Raw genomic sequence first — 15,084 nt, forward strand, 5'->3', positions numbered from 1 at the left:
GAATGGGTGTCAATGGAGCCTCCGTGTAGCCCTTCAGCGGAACCTCGGATACTGGTAAGCTTAAGTTTACTTGTGCTTTTCATTACTTCTATACGATATACTAATAAGTAGGTGTACGACATAGCTGAAGTAATCCTGTTTTATTGTGTCCAGGGAAGTTCGGAGGGTGGGTGGAGTGCATAGTTGTCTAGCAACCACCATGTCTCAAGACCATCGTCAATTAGACAGCAGTCTGATTTGCAGAGTCATCTTGCCGTTGATTCAGTCGAACCCCTCTGTAAGCATTCCGGTTTTGCAAGGTGTGGTCCGAGCAAGCTATCACTTTAAACCATCCTATAGAAAGGTGTGGACGGCCAAGCAGAAGGAAATTGTACAAATCTATGTAGATTGGGAAGAGTCGTACAATAAGGCTTCGAAGTTGCTTCAGGCACTGCAGAGCTGTTTTCCTGGTACCATTTGTGACCTACGTGTCAAACCATTCTACGATGGACACCTCCTGGTACGTGACTGCAGTATGTTCGACAATGTATTTTGGTCTTTCTCGTCATGTGTCGAAGCCTTCAAGCATTGCAAGTCCTTTGTCTATGTAGATGGTATGCATCTGTATGGCAGGTATGGTGGTGTGTTGCTTATTGCGGTGGCGCAAGATGGGAATAACAACATCCTGCCGATTGCTTTTGCCATTGTAGGATCCGAGAGCACCGAGTCATGGTCGTTCTTCCTAACTAATCTGAGACGCCACGTCATCCCACAAGACGGCCTTCTGGAAATCTCTAACAGATCTCAGGCTATAAAGGCCGCGCTTAGCTCCAATGACAATGGGTGGCATCCTCTAAGAGCCTACCATGCTTACTGCATAAGATACATGGCTACAAATTTCATGACTCGGTTCAAGTCAGCGAGGGCAAGAGATACCTCATTAACGCTGCTTATAGTCCAAGCAGGGCCGATTACGAGTGGTACATGGATGCGTTGAGAGGAGTCTCGCCGGCGATGGTTGACTAGGCTGGTCATTTCAGGAAGGAGATTTGGCTACAACATTGCGATAGCGGGCGTTGGTTTGGCCACATGACGACTGATTTAATGAAAATTGTCATGTCGGTATAGAATTTCACACAAAATGAATTCTCGTTGCAAGTATAGTTCTACACCAACAAACAATCCTCCCAATCAAAAATTTTGGTTGTCACAATTAACAAACCCCAAATAAGAATTAACCGAAGTATTTAAACTCCAGGTCGTCTCACAAGGAATTGCAATGAAGTGATCAATTATTGGCTATGAGATATTTTGGGGTTTTTGGGATAAGAGACATGAAATGTAAATATCAATGAAAATAAACTAACAACTAGAAAAGCTCTTGGCTAGATATGAGAACTAGAAGTCACATCCTAGTTATCCTCCTCAATTGTGACCACAAATTGTCCACTGCTACTACTTAGTTAACCTCTAACCATGGAGAAAAGTCAAGTGGATGAATCAACTTGATTCCACAAGTCCTAGCCAACTCCCAAGGGAAAGGCTAGCGTTAGTGGTATCCAAATTAATTAGCAACTTTCAATTGTCAATCAATTAAAGGAATTAGATAACTCAAGCGTCACTAATTACTCCACTTAGGCCAAGAGGAACAAAATCTACACTAAAATCCAACCAAACATTTCATCAAATACTTGGAAGGCATAAAAAGAAAGCATGGTAAAAGTGCAAGAATAATAAATCTACCAACTACTAATTGCAAGGAAAGTAAATTCACAACTCAAATCAACAATTAAAAAAACATCAAACATAAATTTCATAAAAGAAAATATCCAATTCCAACAAGAGTTCATGAACATAAAAAAGGTATAAAAGTAAAATTAACACTAAAAATCTTGAGAATGAAAGAGTAGAAGCAAGAAATCATAAAGGAAACAAGATGAAAACATGTAATTGAACCAAAATCTAGAAGAAATTAACCTAACCTAATTCTAGAGAGAAGAGGGAGCTTCTCTCTTTAGAAACTAACCTACATGATGCTATACTACCAAACAATTTCTCCCCCCCTGCCCAAGCTTGAATTCTGCATGAAATAGCATTAGAAATGAGTTGGGTTGGGCCCAAAGTGCTTCAGAAATCGCTGGGGGCAATTTCACTTTAGTGGGCCACGAGCAGCATCGGCGGGCACGCGTACATGGCGCGTGCGTGCCCCTATACGTGAAAAAACATATGGCAAATTTTATATCATTTCGAATCCCCGGATGTTAGCTTTCCAATGCAACTAGAACCGCCTCATTTGGACCTCTGTAGCTCAAGTTATGGTCGATTGAGTGCAAAGAGGTCAGGCTTGACAACTTTACGATTCCTTCATTTCTTCATGAGTTTTCCCACTTTGCATGCTTTTCTCCTCACTTCTTCCATCCAATACTTGCCTTATGAATCTGAAATCACTCAACAAATACATCAAGGCATCAAATGGAATTAAAGTGAGCTAAATTTAGCTATTTTAAGACCTAAAAGGCATGTTTTCACATTTAGACACAAATCAAGGGAGAATTGCAAAACCATGCTATTTCATTGAATAAATGTGAGAAAAGTTGATAAAATCCCCCAAATTAAGCACAAGATAAACCACAAAATCGGAGGTTTATCAACGACAAATCTGTCCGAGTGTATCAATGCAGTGTTGAAGGGCACCCAGTACTTGCCGATTTCTGCCATTGTGCACATCACGTACGAGAGATTACAGAATTTGTTCGTGACGAAGGAGAGAAAGGCACAATCACAGTTGGCTGCTGGATGCCGATTCTCACAGAGACTCTTGGCCGCCATTGAGAAGAACAGAGAAGGGATACCGAAGATGCGTGTCACTCACTGCGACAGTGGGCTAGCTGGCTCCTCCGACAGTGTCACTCCCTCGCACGTCTCCTCCGATCTGGCATGCCCCTCGGAAGAGTCCGATCGTCTCTCGGCTGGCTGGCAGTGGGCTGGACGTCGGGGGGCAACTCTACCAGCTTGGGGTCCTCCAAAACCTCCTGCCCCGATAGATGCCTCACACGGCAAGCCACACACCACCAATCGTAGTACTCACTGGTAGGCCTAGTGTCAAACATATGGTGGACGGTAATGCTGCGATCGGGCTCGAACTTCTGCCTCCAACCGTCGTACCACTGTTGGAGTCGCTCCGGCCACCAGACGTCCTCACCACGTCCAGTGGTGGTCAGATACCTATTGTTAAACATATTACGTAAATAAAGTAGTATCACTATCAGAATAACAAACAACTACAAACGTATAACTTTGAAGAAATTAACCACTATTCATACCTGTCAAGGTTCACCGGAATGCCTGGCACTGACTGCTCCCCGTTGAACTGCCGTTTCACCCAATCAACGTGATGAAACCGGACAATGTTGAAGCACACCAGTGGAACGGCCGACAACCATGTACCCCACTCCTCCTCCTCATGGAACCAGTGCGGGCACAGGGCCTGCAGCACAGGGTCATCGTATACTCTCCATGCAAACTGAATAAAAATTTATGTAACAAAATAACAAGTATTACAACACAGCAAGTATTTAAAATAAAAAAATATTTAATTACATGACTAACCTCATCAAACCATAGCCGGTCAATCGATACCCTCCAGTACATGACACTGGCCTGATGCTGATCCGTACTCTGCTGCTGCAGTCTAACCAACCTGACAGTAACAGAGATATATACAATTCATTAATTAACAAACCATGCGAATTAACAATATTGTTTAACGCGAAATGAAAAAGTAATATTTGGTTACCTCGCAGCTAGCGGATACTGGTAGACTCCTCTATCTGGTGGACACCACTAAGGAAATCTCTAGTAAATCCAACTCATTAGCAGCGGAGGGCAACCGGCGATACTCGTGACGCCCTGCTGTGCCGCCAAACAGAGTGACTGGTAAGTCCAGGCCAGCACAGCAGAGCTCCAAGATAACACCCTATACTCCGCGAAGTCCCGGAGAAGTGGTAGCCACAGTACGTGAACCAAGTTGTTGGACTTTTCTGTCAACAGATACCCTCCGATCAATAACATAATATAGCATCGGACATAATGTCGGAGGGTCTCGGGATCGTCGGTCGGGGGCATCTGGCGGACACGAACATGCAACCAAACCAGCTTCAGCGTGAACGACTCCTTCCTCTGCACAGCCTGGTGTGCCGCCACCGGAGGCCTGTCACCAAGCAGCTGCTCAACCATGGCCCACGTCTCCATGTCGTACCACCTACCAAAGTCACGAAGGCATCCCCCAACGGGGTTCCCGTGTGCACGTAAGCCTAGGTGGTACGCCACGTCCTGCAGGGTGATAGTGACCTCACCCCACGGGAGATGAAACGTGTGCGTCTTAGGACGCCATCACTCCACGAGTGCCGAAATCAGGGAATTGTCAAATGTGAACTCCCTGAGGGGCACTGTGTCGCCGAATCCGGCCTCAACCAGATACAGGACGATGGCGTCCGGTGGAGGAAGGGTATGGCTAACTCGTCGGGGCAGTAGAAGGCGAGGCTTCTGCGGAACGGAAAAAAAAGATTTTTAACCTATAAAGAGATAATAATAAATTTTTGTAGCCTACTTAAGAACAAAGTACTACTACTACTTAGGAACATACTACCATGTGTCTACTCTACAGATGTCTCTAAATTACTTATGTCGGTAAGCTAATCTTAATTAAGTCATACCAATCTTACAGAAGCAAATATTGTTCCAAATTAATCCTACAGTCCAATCCCTAAAGCATTTTACTCAGTGCTTGTCACTATCAGACTACCCTAACAATATCTACATACTTAGATTAACCAAATATAATGCAACTAACCTCGAAGTCGGCTGCCTCGGCATAATGCGATGTCTCGTTTAGTGTATTGATGTCCCATCGTTTCCCACCTGGCGTGCCATCACCGTATCGGACTCAAATATGGTAGGAAATGGTAAAAAGAAGGGAGAAAGAGTTTGACTAAATCAAAATCGGGTCCAAGAACAGCATGTAAACGACTTATACTTATAGACGCTGTTCGCTTTATCTCGTTTACAGTGTAAACGAGATAGCCACGTTGCAGCTGGCGTATCATATCTCGTTTACACTGTAAACGAGATACATGCAATGTCATCTTGTTTACAATGTAAACGAAATATGACTAAGGAACGTAAATCGAAAAATATTTTTAAAAATATTTATTTCAGTAATTATTACTTTTATTTTATTTATTTAAATAAAAAATCCTATGAAATTAATAATTGAGAATCTATTAAATAATTTGATAAATTTAACTAAATTGTGGCTCTCAATTATCAACTTCATATGAAATTAATTGTACTAAATTTCTACCATTATAACAATTACCTTAAAAAATATTAGAATGTCAATAAAATTAATTGTTTATAGACGATAATTAACCATCAATATTTAAAAATATATTATTAAATTATTAACAAAAAATTGAATTAAAAAATAGAAAATATTAAAAATAATAAATTCTGAACAATTCCAACTCCTTTTATATATGCTTGGCGTGAAAATAAATCAAATCAATCTTCAATGTTATAGGGTCTTATCTTTATATATGAACAATTAAAATCAACAATAAAAGAAAAAACAAGTCATGATCCCTAAACAGCAATTAAGTAATTAACAATACATCAATCTTAGACTTTCTCCATGCTCATCCCCCCCCCCCCCCCCCCTTTTCTCCCTTTTTTTTTATCGCTTGAAACTACATATCAACAAACAAAACCTATGCCTAAGAAGAAAACAGACACGGATTATAAAGGTTCAGAACACACTGAAAAGAATGTAACTTTCGGTCCTCTTATATGTAACGATGCACCTAAACTTTGGTTAACTATTATAATAAAAAAAAAAAAAAAAAAAAACAATTATAACAGTTTTTATTTTCATATTTAAGATGATCATATTCTCAAAAGAAAAATACTGAGTTCAGGTCCTCCACTACCATCAGGATTCAACATGTAAAAAGCTTCCGAGTCACGGCTTCCAACGACTCGTTCAAACCTCGCTCTCATGTACATCAACTCGCCCTCTGACCCGCCGTTGCTCTCTTTCTCCCCGTCTTCCAGCAGCGGTATTACGCCCGCGCCAACGGACACACTCTGAACGGTTCTCAGCACGTGCCACTCACGCTCCCCGCACGTGCGCGACACCGCGTAACCGCACTTCCTACCGTTGCAGTACATAGTCCAGGCCGGCTCCTGGAAGAGCTTCCTGTGCCGGCCGCCGTGAGAGGCGGCGGCGTGGACCTTCTCGCACTCGAGCGCGATGCGGACGAGGCCGGAGGACATCTCCTTGACGAGAGAGGTGGTGGAGATGGCGAGCTCGAGGAGGAGGAGAGGCTCCTCCCGCGGGTCGAGCTGGACGGCGAAGGAGATGTGGCCGCGGCGGTGGCCGAAGAGTGTTCCGGTGACTTTTCGACCAGTGGAAGGGGTTATGGAGAAGTTGGAAGGTATAGTGAAAAATTTGCATGCTGGGATCATTGTAGGGAAGGTGAAGATGCACAGGAAAGAGCGCATTAGAACTGAGAGTTTGTTGTTGTTGTTGGTTCTTGTTCTTGTTGTTGGTGGTGGTGATGATTGGTTATTCTTGAAGGAGGAGGAGGAGGAGATGGAGGGGGAGGAACCTCGCCGTACGAGGAGCTTTTCGGCAACGTCGTCGGGGTCGGAGAGGCGGAAGAGGGCGTGGTGGTTGGAAGGGGTTATTCTTCTGGTGCTTGTTAATCTTGTGGTGATGGTGCTGGTGCTTATTTGGAGGATGAGGTTTTGTTCTTGTTTTCTCATGATGTATACGTGACTGTTAATTACTTTAGTTTGTTATGGAAATGGAGAAGGTTGAAGTTCTAAAGAGAATGAAGGTATTGAGTTTTTTGGGAAAGAAAGGTGTTGGTTAGGAAGAGTGTGATTGAAGCTTCTAACGAAGAGAGAGAGATCAGAGAACGAGAGAAAAGAGGAGAGAGGGGGGAGGGGTTTAAAAGGGGGCCGACAAGGGTGATAATAGTGTTGGCGTCGGGAGCAGGAGGGGAGGAATATAAAGGGGGATGTGGAAGCTTGTGCTTCATCATCATCATTTTTGTTGGACTTTAGTTTTGTTGCTTGACGAGTGATTTTTTTTCCACCTTCTTTTAAGGGTCCTACTCTACAGTCCAACATTATTATAATATATGAGTAAACGGTTATTATTTGTTCTTTAAATTGGTCTGGAAGATTTTTTTAATAAAATTTATTGTTTAAAAATTTTAAATTAATTATGTTATTATGTTAGTCTTTTTGTCATTTTGTCGTGTGAAAATTTATTAATATAACACGTTGAGTGACATCCCAACACACCTAAAAATTTTAATTGAGTATTAATATGATTAGTTTATAAAATTAGAACAAATTAACTCTAAATTGAAGAATTTCAATGTCTCAAGTTCTCTCCCCAATTAAGTTTTGATTTGATCTAATTTTATAAACTTATTATATTGATAGTTAATTAAAAATCTTAGATGTGTATTGGGATGTCACTTAACGTGTTACATTAGCAAATTTTGACGCCATCAACAAACAAAATGACGAAAGAACTAACATGACTAATTTAAAATTTTTAAAAAATAAATTTGATTAAAAAGATTTTGAAGACCAATTTAAAAGACGAATAATATTTTAAGGATTAATTTGACTATTTATTTTATAATATATAGATTTTGTGAAAATTTAAGTAAAACCATTTGGGTCTATATGCTAAATGTTAGAAGTTAACGGAAAAAATAAATGGGAGAGAGAACATTTTATGATTGACATTTATGTGAGACTAATATAGATATGAAAAATTTTAGAGAACTAACTATACTCCATTATAAGGTATTTGTTTATTTGTGACAGTTTTTTTTTTTTTTTATTTGTGGAGGTTTATAATCCTCACCGAATGATTTGTGGAGGTTTTTGAAACTCCCAAAATTTGAGGTGCCACGAGATCTTTTATGGGGTTTTTAAAAACCTCCACAATCTATTCAGTAGAGGTTTTGTGTGTGTTTAGTGGGAGTTTAATATTGAATTTTTGTGGCGATTTTAAATCACTTTTGTGGCAGTTAAAAATCCCTACAAATTAATTTTTTAAATAAAGAAATTAACTATTTTGTGAGATTTTCAAACCCCCACAAATTCTGTAATTATTTATTTATTTTTAATTTCACATCATTCATTAATCTCATCTCATTTACATACTATCAAATTAAAAATTTATTTTTTAATATCAAAATTTAAAAATTAAATCTTTTATAATAATTTCTCAATATAAGACATAACTCTATATATAAAAAAAATTCTCAATGTCAATAGTTCCAAACATAATTGCATATGGTATTGTTCTACACAACTATTACTATTTTTCTTTAAAAATTAAATAAAACAACAATTTCAATATCATCTAATTATATAAAAGTCTCTAGTAATCACTAAAACAATACACTTCTTACTATATCAAATAAAAATGCTTAAATATCATTAATATTAAGTTATCCTTCTAGTGTAGTGATATCAATCAGAGTCAATTACCAATTGCTCTACAAGTAGTTATAATACTAAACTAAACAAATGTATAAATGTCAATGGTGGCACTAACCATGAAATAAGTGCTGAATCCAGAGCTAGCTAATAGCAACAACGACAGCAACTTTGAGCTGAGACTTCATTTATTCCAACAAATACACTACAAGGAGAGTCCAACAGTGTTTTAGCACAATGTGTAAAGGAGTTTCTAACTCTTTCCGAGACTCTTCCTTTTTGGTTTTAAGTGCATCTCTTACAGTTAACTGCAAATCCCTTGCTTTACTCTGCAACATAAAAATAACTAATATTATATTTATGGTTATTTGATATAGCATTTACACCATTAGGTTTTTGTAAAAATATAGACTTTCAGGTGAGATTATTCGTATAACGATGCAGTACAGATTTTAGTTCCATAAGTAGTTCCATAAAGTATAAACAAATAAAACAATATTCAGTAACTTATTAATATGTGGAATTTATCAACCAATACTTCTACTTGAGAAGAAAAACGAAAACGGAAGCAAAGGTCATATTACCATTTCATTGTTGGGAGTTTCTTCCTTCAAAAGACAAGGATCATTCAAGACATCATGACTGCTCTTAATCTTTTGCTTCACTAATGCCAATTCCTTTTCTTCTTCTTCAGCTTCATCCCAAACAAAAGCAAGTTCAATTTTCTGCATTATGAAATTTCTGCATTATGAAATTATTAAAATCAAGCAACAATTGACTCAGATACTTGCCAACACAAACAATGCATTGGGTTCTACAAAGTCGACTCTTAGGTAGCGTTTGTTTTCGAGGGCAGGACACGGAGACATAGACAACACTTGTTTAAAAAGTGTTTGGAAGCAGAGACATGGACAGTGGACATATTGTCTCCGAGACAGTTTTATACTTTTGTGTCCATTCTTTTACGAAGGACAATGATGAACACAAAATTTGAAAGAGTGGACACGAACAATTTTATAAATTTTGTTTTCCTTTTTTTCCACTGTTACCCCTTCTTATTTTCCTATTGCGTTGTTCAGAGATACTTTTTTCTTCTTGTTCTTCCTCTATCACTTTCTTTTCCAGGTACTCTCTCCTTTCTGTATAATTTTTTTTGGGGGTAGATAATTCTTTTCTTTTTATCGTTTTACTTCAATATCATTTTAACCTTATATTATATTATTTGATTTGTAATAAAAATAATAACAAAAATAATTAATCTTGAAACTTTTGAAAGATAAATATTAGCAAAAGTAAAATTGATCTTTTAAAATGCTAAAAAATAATTTATAAATTGTAATTGATTTTATATAATTTAAAGAAAAATCAGTTTTTTATAAAGAAAAATCAGTTTTAAATAAAAAAATAATTTTTTTAAATAAAAATAGATTTTTATATGTAAAAACTAATTGTTTTTTCATGTAAAAATGGATTTTTTTTAAAAATTAATTTTTTATTTAAAATTAATTTGGCTTATTAACTTAAACAAATTTTTTTATTAATCAAACTCAAATTTATTTTTTTTGTTAATCTTAACCATATGTATTCCTACATATTAATAATAAATTTTAAAATAAAATAATTATATTTATAAATTTTATTTTAATATAAATACTAATATATTTTTTTATTAAAATTTTTTGCCTCTTCAAATATTTTTTTTCAAGTTCCGTCTGTACTCCTACGTACTCTTATTTTTTATTAAATTAATTTGTATTGATGTAGAAAATTTGGAATCACAGGACTATTTTAGTCATTTCATATAATATTTTAGTCTTGTCCATGTGTATCCAAACATAATACTAGACATTACATTAGTGTCTTGTTCATCGTATCCAAACACAATACACAAAAGATAATTTTTAGTGTCTCCGTTCTATTGTCTCCGTTTCAGTGTCATGTTCTGTCCTGTCTCTAAAAACAAACGCAGCCTTAGGTATGAGACAGGACTTACTCCACACCCTTTGTCTTCAAACCCTTAAAAAAAAGATAAAATTTTAGTTGTGATAAAATTTCTGGCAGATAATTTTAGTTGTGCAACAATATTCTTCACCCAAATCTCTAGTAAAACTTTGCTTATAAACCGTTATGAACACAAAATAAGCTAATCCAAACACAGGCATAATATCAAACCAACTAACAATGACAAATCTTACCAATCAAACTTTTAATTATAGCATTGTAATATAATCAGCTGCAATGTGTAAAGGAGTTGTTCCACCAGCACTAATATTTACTTTCGCACCCGCCTGCATGCAATAAAATTCAAATATCAGGATACAGAAAAAGAAAAAGAAAAAAAAATTGGTTCGAAGGATCGAGGCTCATAAACAGTGCCTCTGTTCTGAGGGATTCAGTGTCTGAGACTGATGAAAAAGAAAAAAGATCACATTACTATAATAACTGAGTTGATTTTCTGTGGTCGATAAAGATTTTGGATCAGCTTATTTTTTAAGCAAACTACATCAGAATGATAGTTGTAACTTAAAAACCAAAAGACTTGGGGAAATTGACTTCTACATGCACTTCATAATTGATCAACTATTTACGTTATGAATTAGGATGTTCTACCTTCTTGGCCTTGTATATGCAGGAGAAGGAGGCCAGAATAATTAATAGCTGCTTTACAGTACTTTTCTAGGTTCTGTTTAAGGTGAAATTTTGGATTTGGACACTTATTTAGGACCTGTGGTAGTGCTTTAATTTGGAATTTGCTGTAAGTTCATGAAGTGTGTAAAATAATGATCTTTCCTTGCTGACTTGCTCTATAAAAGCTAAACTTGAACCGTTCTATGGAGAGCCTCATTTTCATTAAACTTGCTTCCCTGTGTCCCTGTTGATCCTTCTTGACGAGGAGCAAATAGTTATTTATAAAATTTAAATAGAATTCTTCTTTTAGCTCCTCAGCCAAATTTTCCTGCCAAATCCATCCAACATTAAGTAACCAATTTTAGTTTCCAAATTCCAAGACAGATTAGGCATGTTTACCTTCATTTTTGTAGCCATGATATTGATGAACTCTTCAAAATCTATGCTCCCACTTCCGTCAATATCAACTTCACTAATCATATGTTGGATTTCTTCTTTTGTTGCATTACCTTCCAATGATTTAATAATGGTTGCCAATTCATCCACGCTAATAAATCCTATATACATACACTTTCATTCAAATCAGTTTAAAAAACAAATGAAACTCTTTAATCCAAGAAAGAGTTTGGGATAAAAAAGAAAAATATACACACCATCATGGTCCTTGTCAATGAAGCTAAAAGCTTCTCGGAATTCAGCAACTTGATCTTCTGTCAATGCATCTGGTGCCATGAAATTAAATTTCTGTTTGGAAATGGAATAATAAATGAAAACACAAACACGATATATATTATATAATGATAAATGTGTTGTTCATTGTGTTTATATAAAATGGCACAAGAAGATTCAATAAATTACTACAAACATGTAGCTGAAGTAAAAATAAAGGACATGCCATTGCTGAAACAAAATGATTCTTCAGCCTGGCTTAGACTCTGCAAGCATCAAAATGGAAAGCCCAACTTTCAAGGAAGCTCACCAAAAAAGCATACAATATTGAAGCACATTATATTTTTTTTCTTTCTTCTGTAGTGTTGATTATTATAGTGATTGATTGTTACTATGACGGGCATAATAATATATTTTGTCTAAAAATGCAAAATACATGATACTCAACTTAAGAGAGACTTTTGAAGTTTGAACGCATACTAATTTTGACCAAAATTACAGACACTAAAATACTAGACTACAGTTTAAGAAGCAACAACCAACCTCAGAAACAAATGATTAAAAGTAATAAAAAAAAAGGAGACCATACTTTATAATATCCATATTCATATATAAAATGTTTTGCAATTGATGAGTATGAGCAGGATTAGAAAGAAAAGTAGTACATAGCTATTTCTAAGCAGAAATACATTATGAAATGAAAGCTTACTGCCTCCAAATTCCAGCACCAATGCAAAAACATCCACAGTTGTCTTGGGGAAAAACCTAAGCATCATGTGATAATTATCTTCATTCAGCAGAGGAGGTGCAGTTTATGTGATCATAGAAATAGCCAATTTGAGATTTAACAAACACCTCATGCAACATAGCTATTTCTAAATAAAATCAATATATCAGGATTTCAAATGTATCAAAATAAAAGAGTGTCACAAAATCAAATTTAAAAAATTAGCAAATTAATTTATCAGGATTTCAATTAAGAGAATAAACAATTCATCAAACACTTGGAATGCTTGAGAATTTGAAACAATGTTATCCATTAAGAGATAATAAAACTCATCGAATGTTATATCACATAACAAAGCATTCAAAATCTGCGAATGAAAAACAAAAAAACAAGGAAAAAGAGAAGGAGAACCATCAAATTGAGAATGAGTGGAAAGAAGAGTGTACAAAAGGGATAGAATGCCGATGGAGAACACGAGCGTCATTGGCGGAGAAAAGTTGACCGAAGAGGCACTTTCTCTTGATCTCAAATGCTTGTTATGATTAGATCTGTAAACGCGCTGATGAAGGAGGAGCCTTGGCTCGATCTCAGTAGCTTTATGGTAGAAGCAGAAAAGAGATGAACTCTAGCGGCAGCGATGACGGCAATAGCGGCGGAGGCGGCGGCAGAGATGGCGATGGAGATGCCTATAGCGAGCTTAGGGATTCTCTGAGCTCTCACTCTTCCGTTCCCTCTCGTCAGTGTTTCATTGGATTTTTAAGGAGTTTTAATTATGTGGTAATTATAACAGTGGAGTTTATTGTTAATCTGTGGAGGTTTATTAAAATGTCACATATAAAACGTACTGTGGAGGTTTTCAAAACTCCCCTTTAAAAAATACCCACAAATATATTAAAGTCTTGTAGTGATATAATCCAACTCAATTCAGTTAACTTTTTTTGTTTCTAATTTTAAAATTTCAGAAAATAGAAGTAATGGGAAGTTATTTTTATTTTTATTTTTTTTATGTAACTAGTATGTTTTTTAACTAGTTGACTATAATTAGTTATACTTCAAGTTGGTTCCTAGTAAAATTAGATACAATTTAACTAGGTGTCCTTTAAATTAGTCCTTCATTCAGCCTTTTTATTACATTAATTTAAAAAAAATTAAAACAAACACGTCAAAATAGATTTATTATTTTTTTTAATTTAAATACAAATCTACACAAACAGATTAACTAAAATTCAAATTCAAAATTTAAATTTAAAACTTATAAATCCTAACAAATCCCAAATAAGATCCTAAATATCCCAAATCAAATTTTTATCACTACTAAAATCTTCCTTCCGTAAAGATCTAGAACTGCAGCGCTTCCCCCTCCTCATATGTGACCGCTTCCGTCTTCTCCCGCGTTGCACACCTCCTCTGCGACGATCTCCTCCTTCGACGACGCATTCCTCCTCGCGACGCGCACCTCCCTCGCGACGCACGCACATCCCCACACCTCCTCCATCGATGGGCTCCTCCCCGTCCATAGTATCCTCCCTCGCACCACGCACAACCGCCTCTTCCTCCGCACTTCTTCTCTGTTTCTGGTAGTTCTGCTTGCAAAATTCTAAAAAAATTTGGTTAAGTTCATTCATGGAGATATGTTATCTCTTTTTTCATTTAATAAAAGGTTCTATTTTTTTCAATTTATGTATAATATTGCATATGTTTGTGTTTTATTTTTTTTAAATGTGTTTGTGATTTTAATTTTTTTCACTGATATATTTGATTTGGGACTTGTAATGTTAACTTAATTTAGATGTGTCAATACTTAATTTTGGATGTGTTTATGTTGTTTATTATGTTCTTATGTATATATATAAATTTTTTTACATGAATTTTGAATGTGTTGATAACATATTTAGAGTGCATTCTTATAATATTAGATGTGTTTATGTTGTTTATCATGTTCTTATGTACATATATAAGTTTTTTTACATGAATTTTGGATGTGTTAATAAAATATTTAGAGTACATTCTTATAATTTTGGATGTGTATTTGAGTTTAATTTTGTCTGTGTTCAATATGTAATTTAGAACTACAATAACAATGTGTTAATACATAATTTTAAATGTGTTTATATCGCTTATTTAATTTTAGATGTGTTTTTGACATGAGTTTTGAATGTTTTGAATAAAAAAAATTTGAAGTGAGTTTAATTGATTTTGAAAACTTCACTGATTTTTTAAAAATTAGTATACGAAAAATTGTTACAAGTTTTATGGTTTGCTTTGCAAAAAATCAATGTATTGCAAGTGGTTACAAATTTTACGGTGATAAGTATTAAAAATAAAAGTAATTCCTTAAAAATAGAAAATATGATTAATTAAAAACTTAAAATAATAAAATATTAGATTTAAAGGCTTAATAAAGGCTGAATTTTATTGTACAACTAACATTTTCCAATTAGATAGGAGAAACATATGGAAGATTAACCACATATGTGTGACGTGTAATTATATTGGGGATTATGTTATTAGTGGGTTCTCGCTACCATGTATCACTGTATTTTAATTCTGAA

General features: G+C 35.7%; 4 protein-coding genes across 4 annotated transcripts; all 4 read right to left on the reverse strand.

Moving 5' to 3' along the window:
* Positions 1 to 1,840: 1,840 nt before the first annotated feature.
* LOC110268881 (uncharacterized) lies at positions 1,841 to 3,909 on the reverse strand. Its single transcript, XM_021115931.2, has 4 exons — positions 3,776 to 3,909; positions 3,589 to 3,679; positions 3,303 to 3,502; positions 1,841 to 3,204 (listed from the first exon to the last, which is right to left on the reverse strand). The coding sequence occupies exons 2-4, from the start codon at positions 3,628 to 3,630 to the stop codon at positions 2,886 to 2,888; spliced, it is 561 nt and encodes a 186-aa protein (XP_020971590.1). The 5' UTR covers positions 3,631 to 3,679; positions 3,776 to 3,909; the 3' UTR covers positions 1,841 to 2,885.
* LOC148574548 (serine/threonine-protein phosphatase 7 long form homolog) lies at positions 3,835 to 4,230 on the reverse strand. Its single transcript, XM_088505912.1, has one exon. It carries the CDS (start codon positions 4,228 to 4,230, stop codon positions 3,835 to 3,837), a length of 396 nt encoding a protein of 131 aa, XP_088362038.1.
* Positions 4,231 to 4,243: 13 nt separating this feature from the next.
* LOC107625431 (protein MIZU-KUSSEI 1) lies at positions 4,244 to 6,992 on the reverse strand. Its single transcript, XM_088503692.1, has 3 exons — positions 5,967 to 6,992; positions 4,832 to 4,899; positions 4,244 to 4,524 (listed from the first exon to the last, which is right to left on the reverse strand). The coding sequence occupies exons 1-3, from the start codon at positions 6,802 to 6,804 to the stop codon at positions 4,372 to 4,374; spliced, it is 1,059 nt and encodes a 352-aa protein (XP_088359818.1). The 5' UTR covers positions 6,805 to 6,992; the 3' UTR covers positions 4,244 to 4,371.
* A 3,726-nt stretch (positions 6,993 to 10,718) lies between these two features.
* LOC107625432 (calmodulin-like) lies at positions 10,719 to 13,016 on the reverse strand. The gene is made up of 5 exons (XM_021115929.2): positions 12,944 to 13,016; positions 12,515 to 12,570; positions 11,790 to 11,880; positions 11,536 to 11,693; positions 10,719 to 10,796 (listed from the first exon to the last, which is right to left on the reverse strand). Exons 1-5 carry the CDS (start codon positions 13,014 to 13,016, stop codon positions 10,719 to 10,721), a joined length of 456 nt encoding a protein of 151 aa, XP_020971588.1.
* Positions 13,017 to 15,084: the final 2,068 nt, after the last annotated feature.

This window comes from Arachis ipaensis, chromosome B2, assembly GCF_059453495.1.
Source record: "Arachis ipaensis isolate K30076 ecotype BB chromosome B2, ASM5945349v1, whole genome shotgun sequence".
NCBI lineage: Eukaryota > Viridiplantae > Streptophyta > Magnoliopsida > Fabales > Fabaceae > Arachis > Arachis ipaensis.

Excerpts from the sequence above, each read along its gene's own strand:
- LOC107625431 (XM_088503692.1), bottom strand. The coding sequence starts at position 6,804 with ATGAGAAAACAAGAACAAAACCTCATCCTCCAAATAAGCACCAGCACC. Across the intron at positions 4,900-5,966 it reads TTACATGTTGAATCCTGATG|GTGGGAAACGATGGGACATC; the intron begins GTAGTGGAGGAC and ends ATGGCACGCCAG. Across the intron at positions 4,525-4,831 it reads CCGAGGCAGCCGACTTCGAG|AAGCCTCGCCTTCTACTGCC; the intron begins GTTAGTTGCATT and ends TCCGTTCCGCAG.
- LOC107625432 (XM_021115929.2), bottom strand. The coding sequence starts at position 13,016 with ATGACGCTCGTGTTCTCCATCGGCATTCTATCCCTTTTGTACACTCTT. Across the intron at positions 12,571-12,943 it reads CACTCATTCTCAATTTGATG|GTTTTTCCCCAAGACAACTG; the intron begins GTTCTCCTTCTC and ends CATGATGCTTAG. Across the intron at positions 10,797-11,535 it reads TCATGGCTACAAAAATGAAG|GCGGGTGCGAAAGTAAATAT; the intron begins GTAAACATGCCT and ends TATTGCATGCAG.
- LOC110268881 (XM_021115931.2), bottom strand. The coding sequence starts at position 3,630 with ATGTACTGGAGGGTATCGATTGACCGGCTATGGTTTGATGAG. Across the intron at positions 3,503-3,588 it reads ACCGGCTATGGTTTGATGAG|TTTGCATGGAGAGTATACGA; the intron begins GTTAGTCATGTA and ends ATTTTTATTCAG. Across the intron at positions 3,205-3,302 it reads ATTCCGGTGAACCTTGACAG|GTATCTGACCACCACTGGAC; the intron begins GTATGAATAGTG and ends GTTTAACAATAG.
- LOC148574548 (XM_088505912.1), bottom strand. The coding sequence starts at position 4,230 with ATGGAGACGTGGGCCATGGTTGAGCAGCTGCTTGGTGACAGGCCTCCG.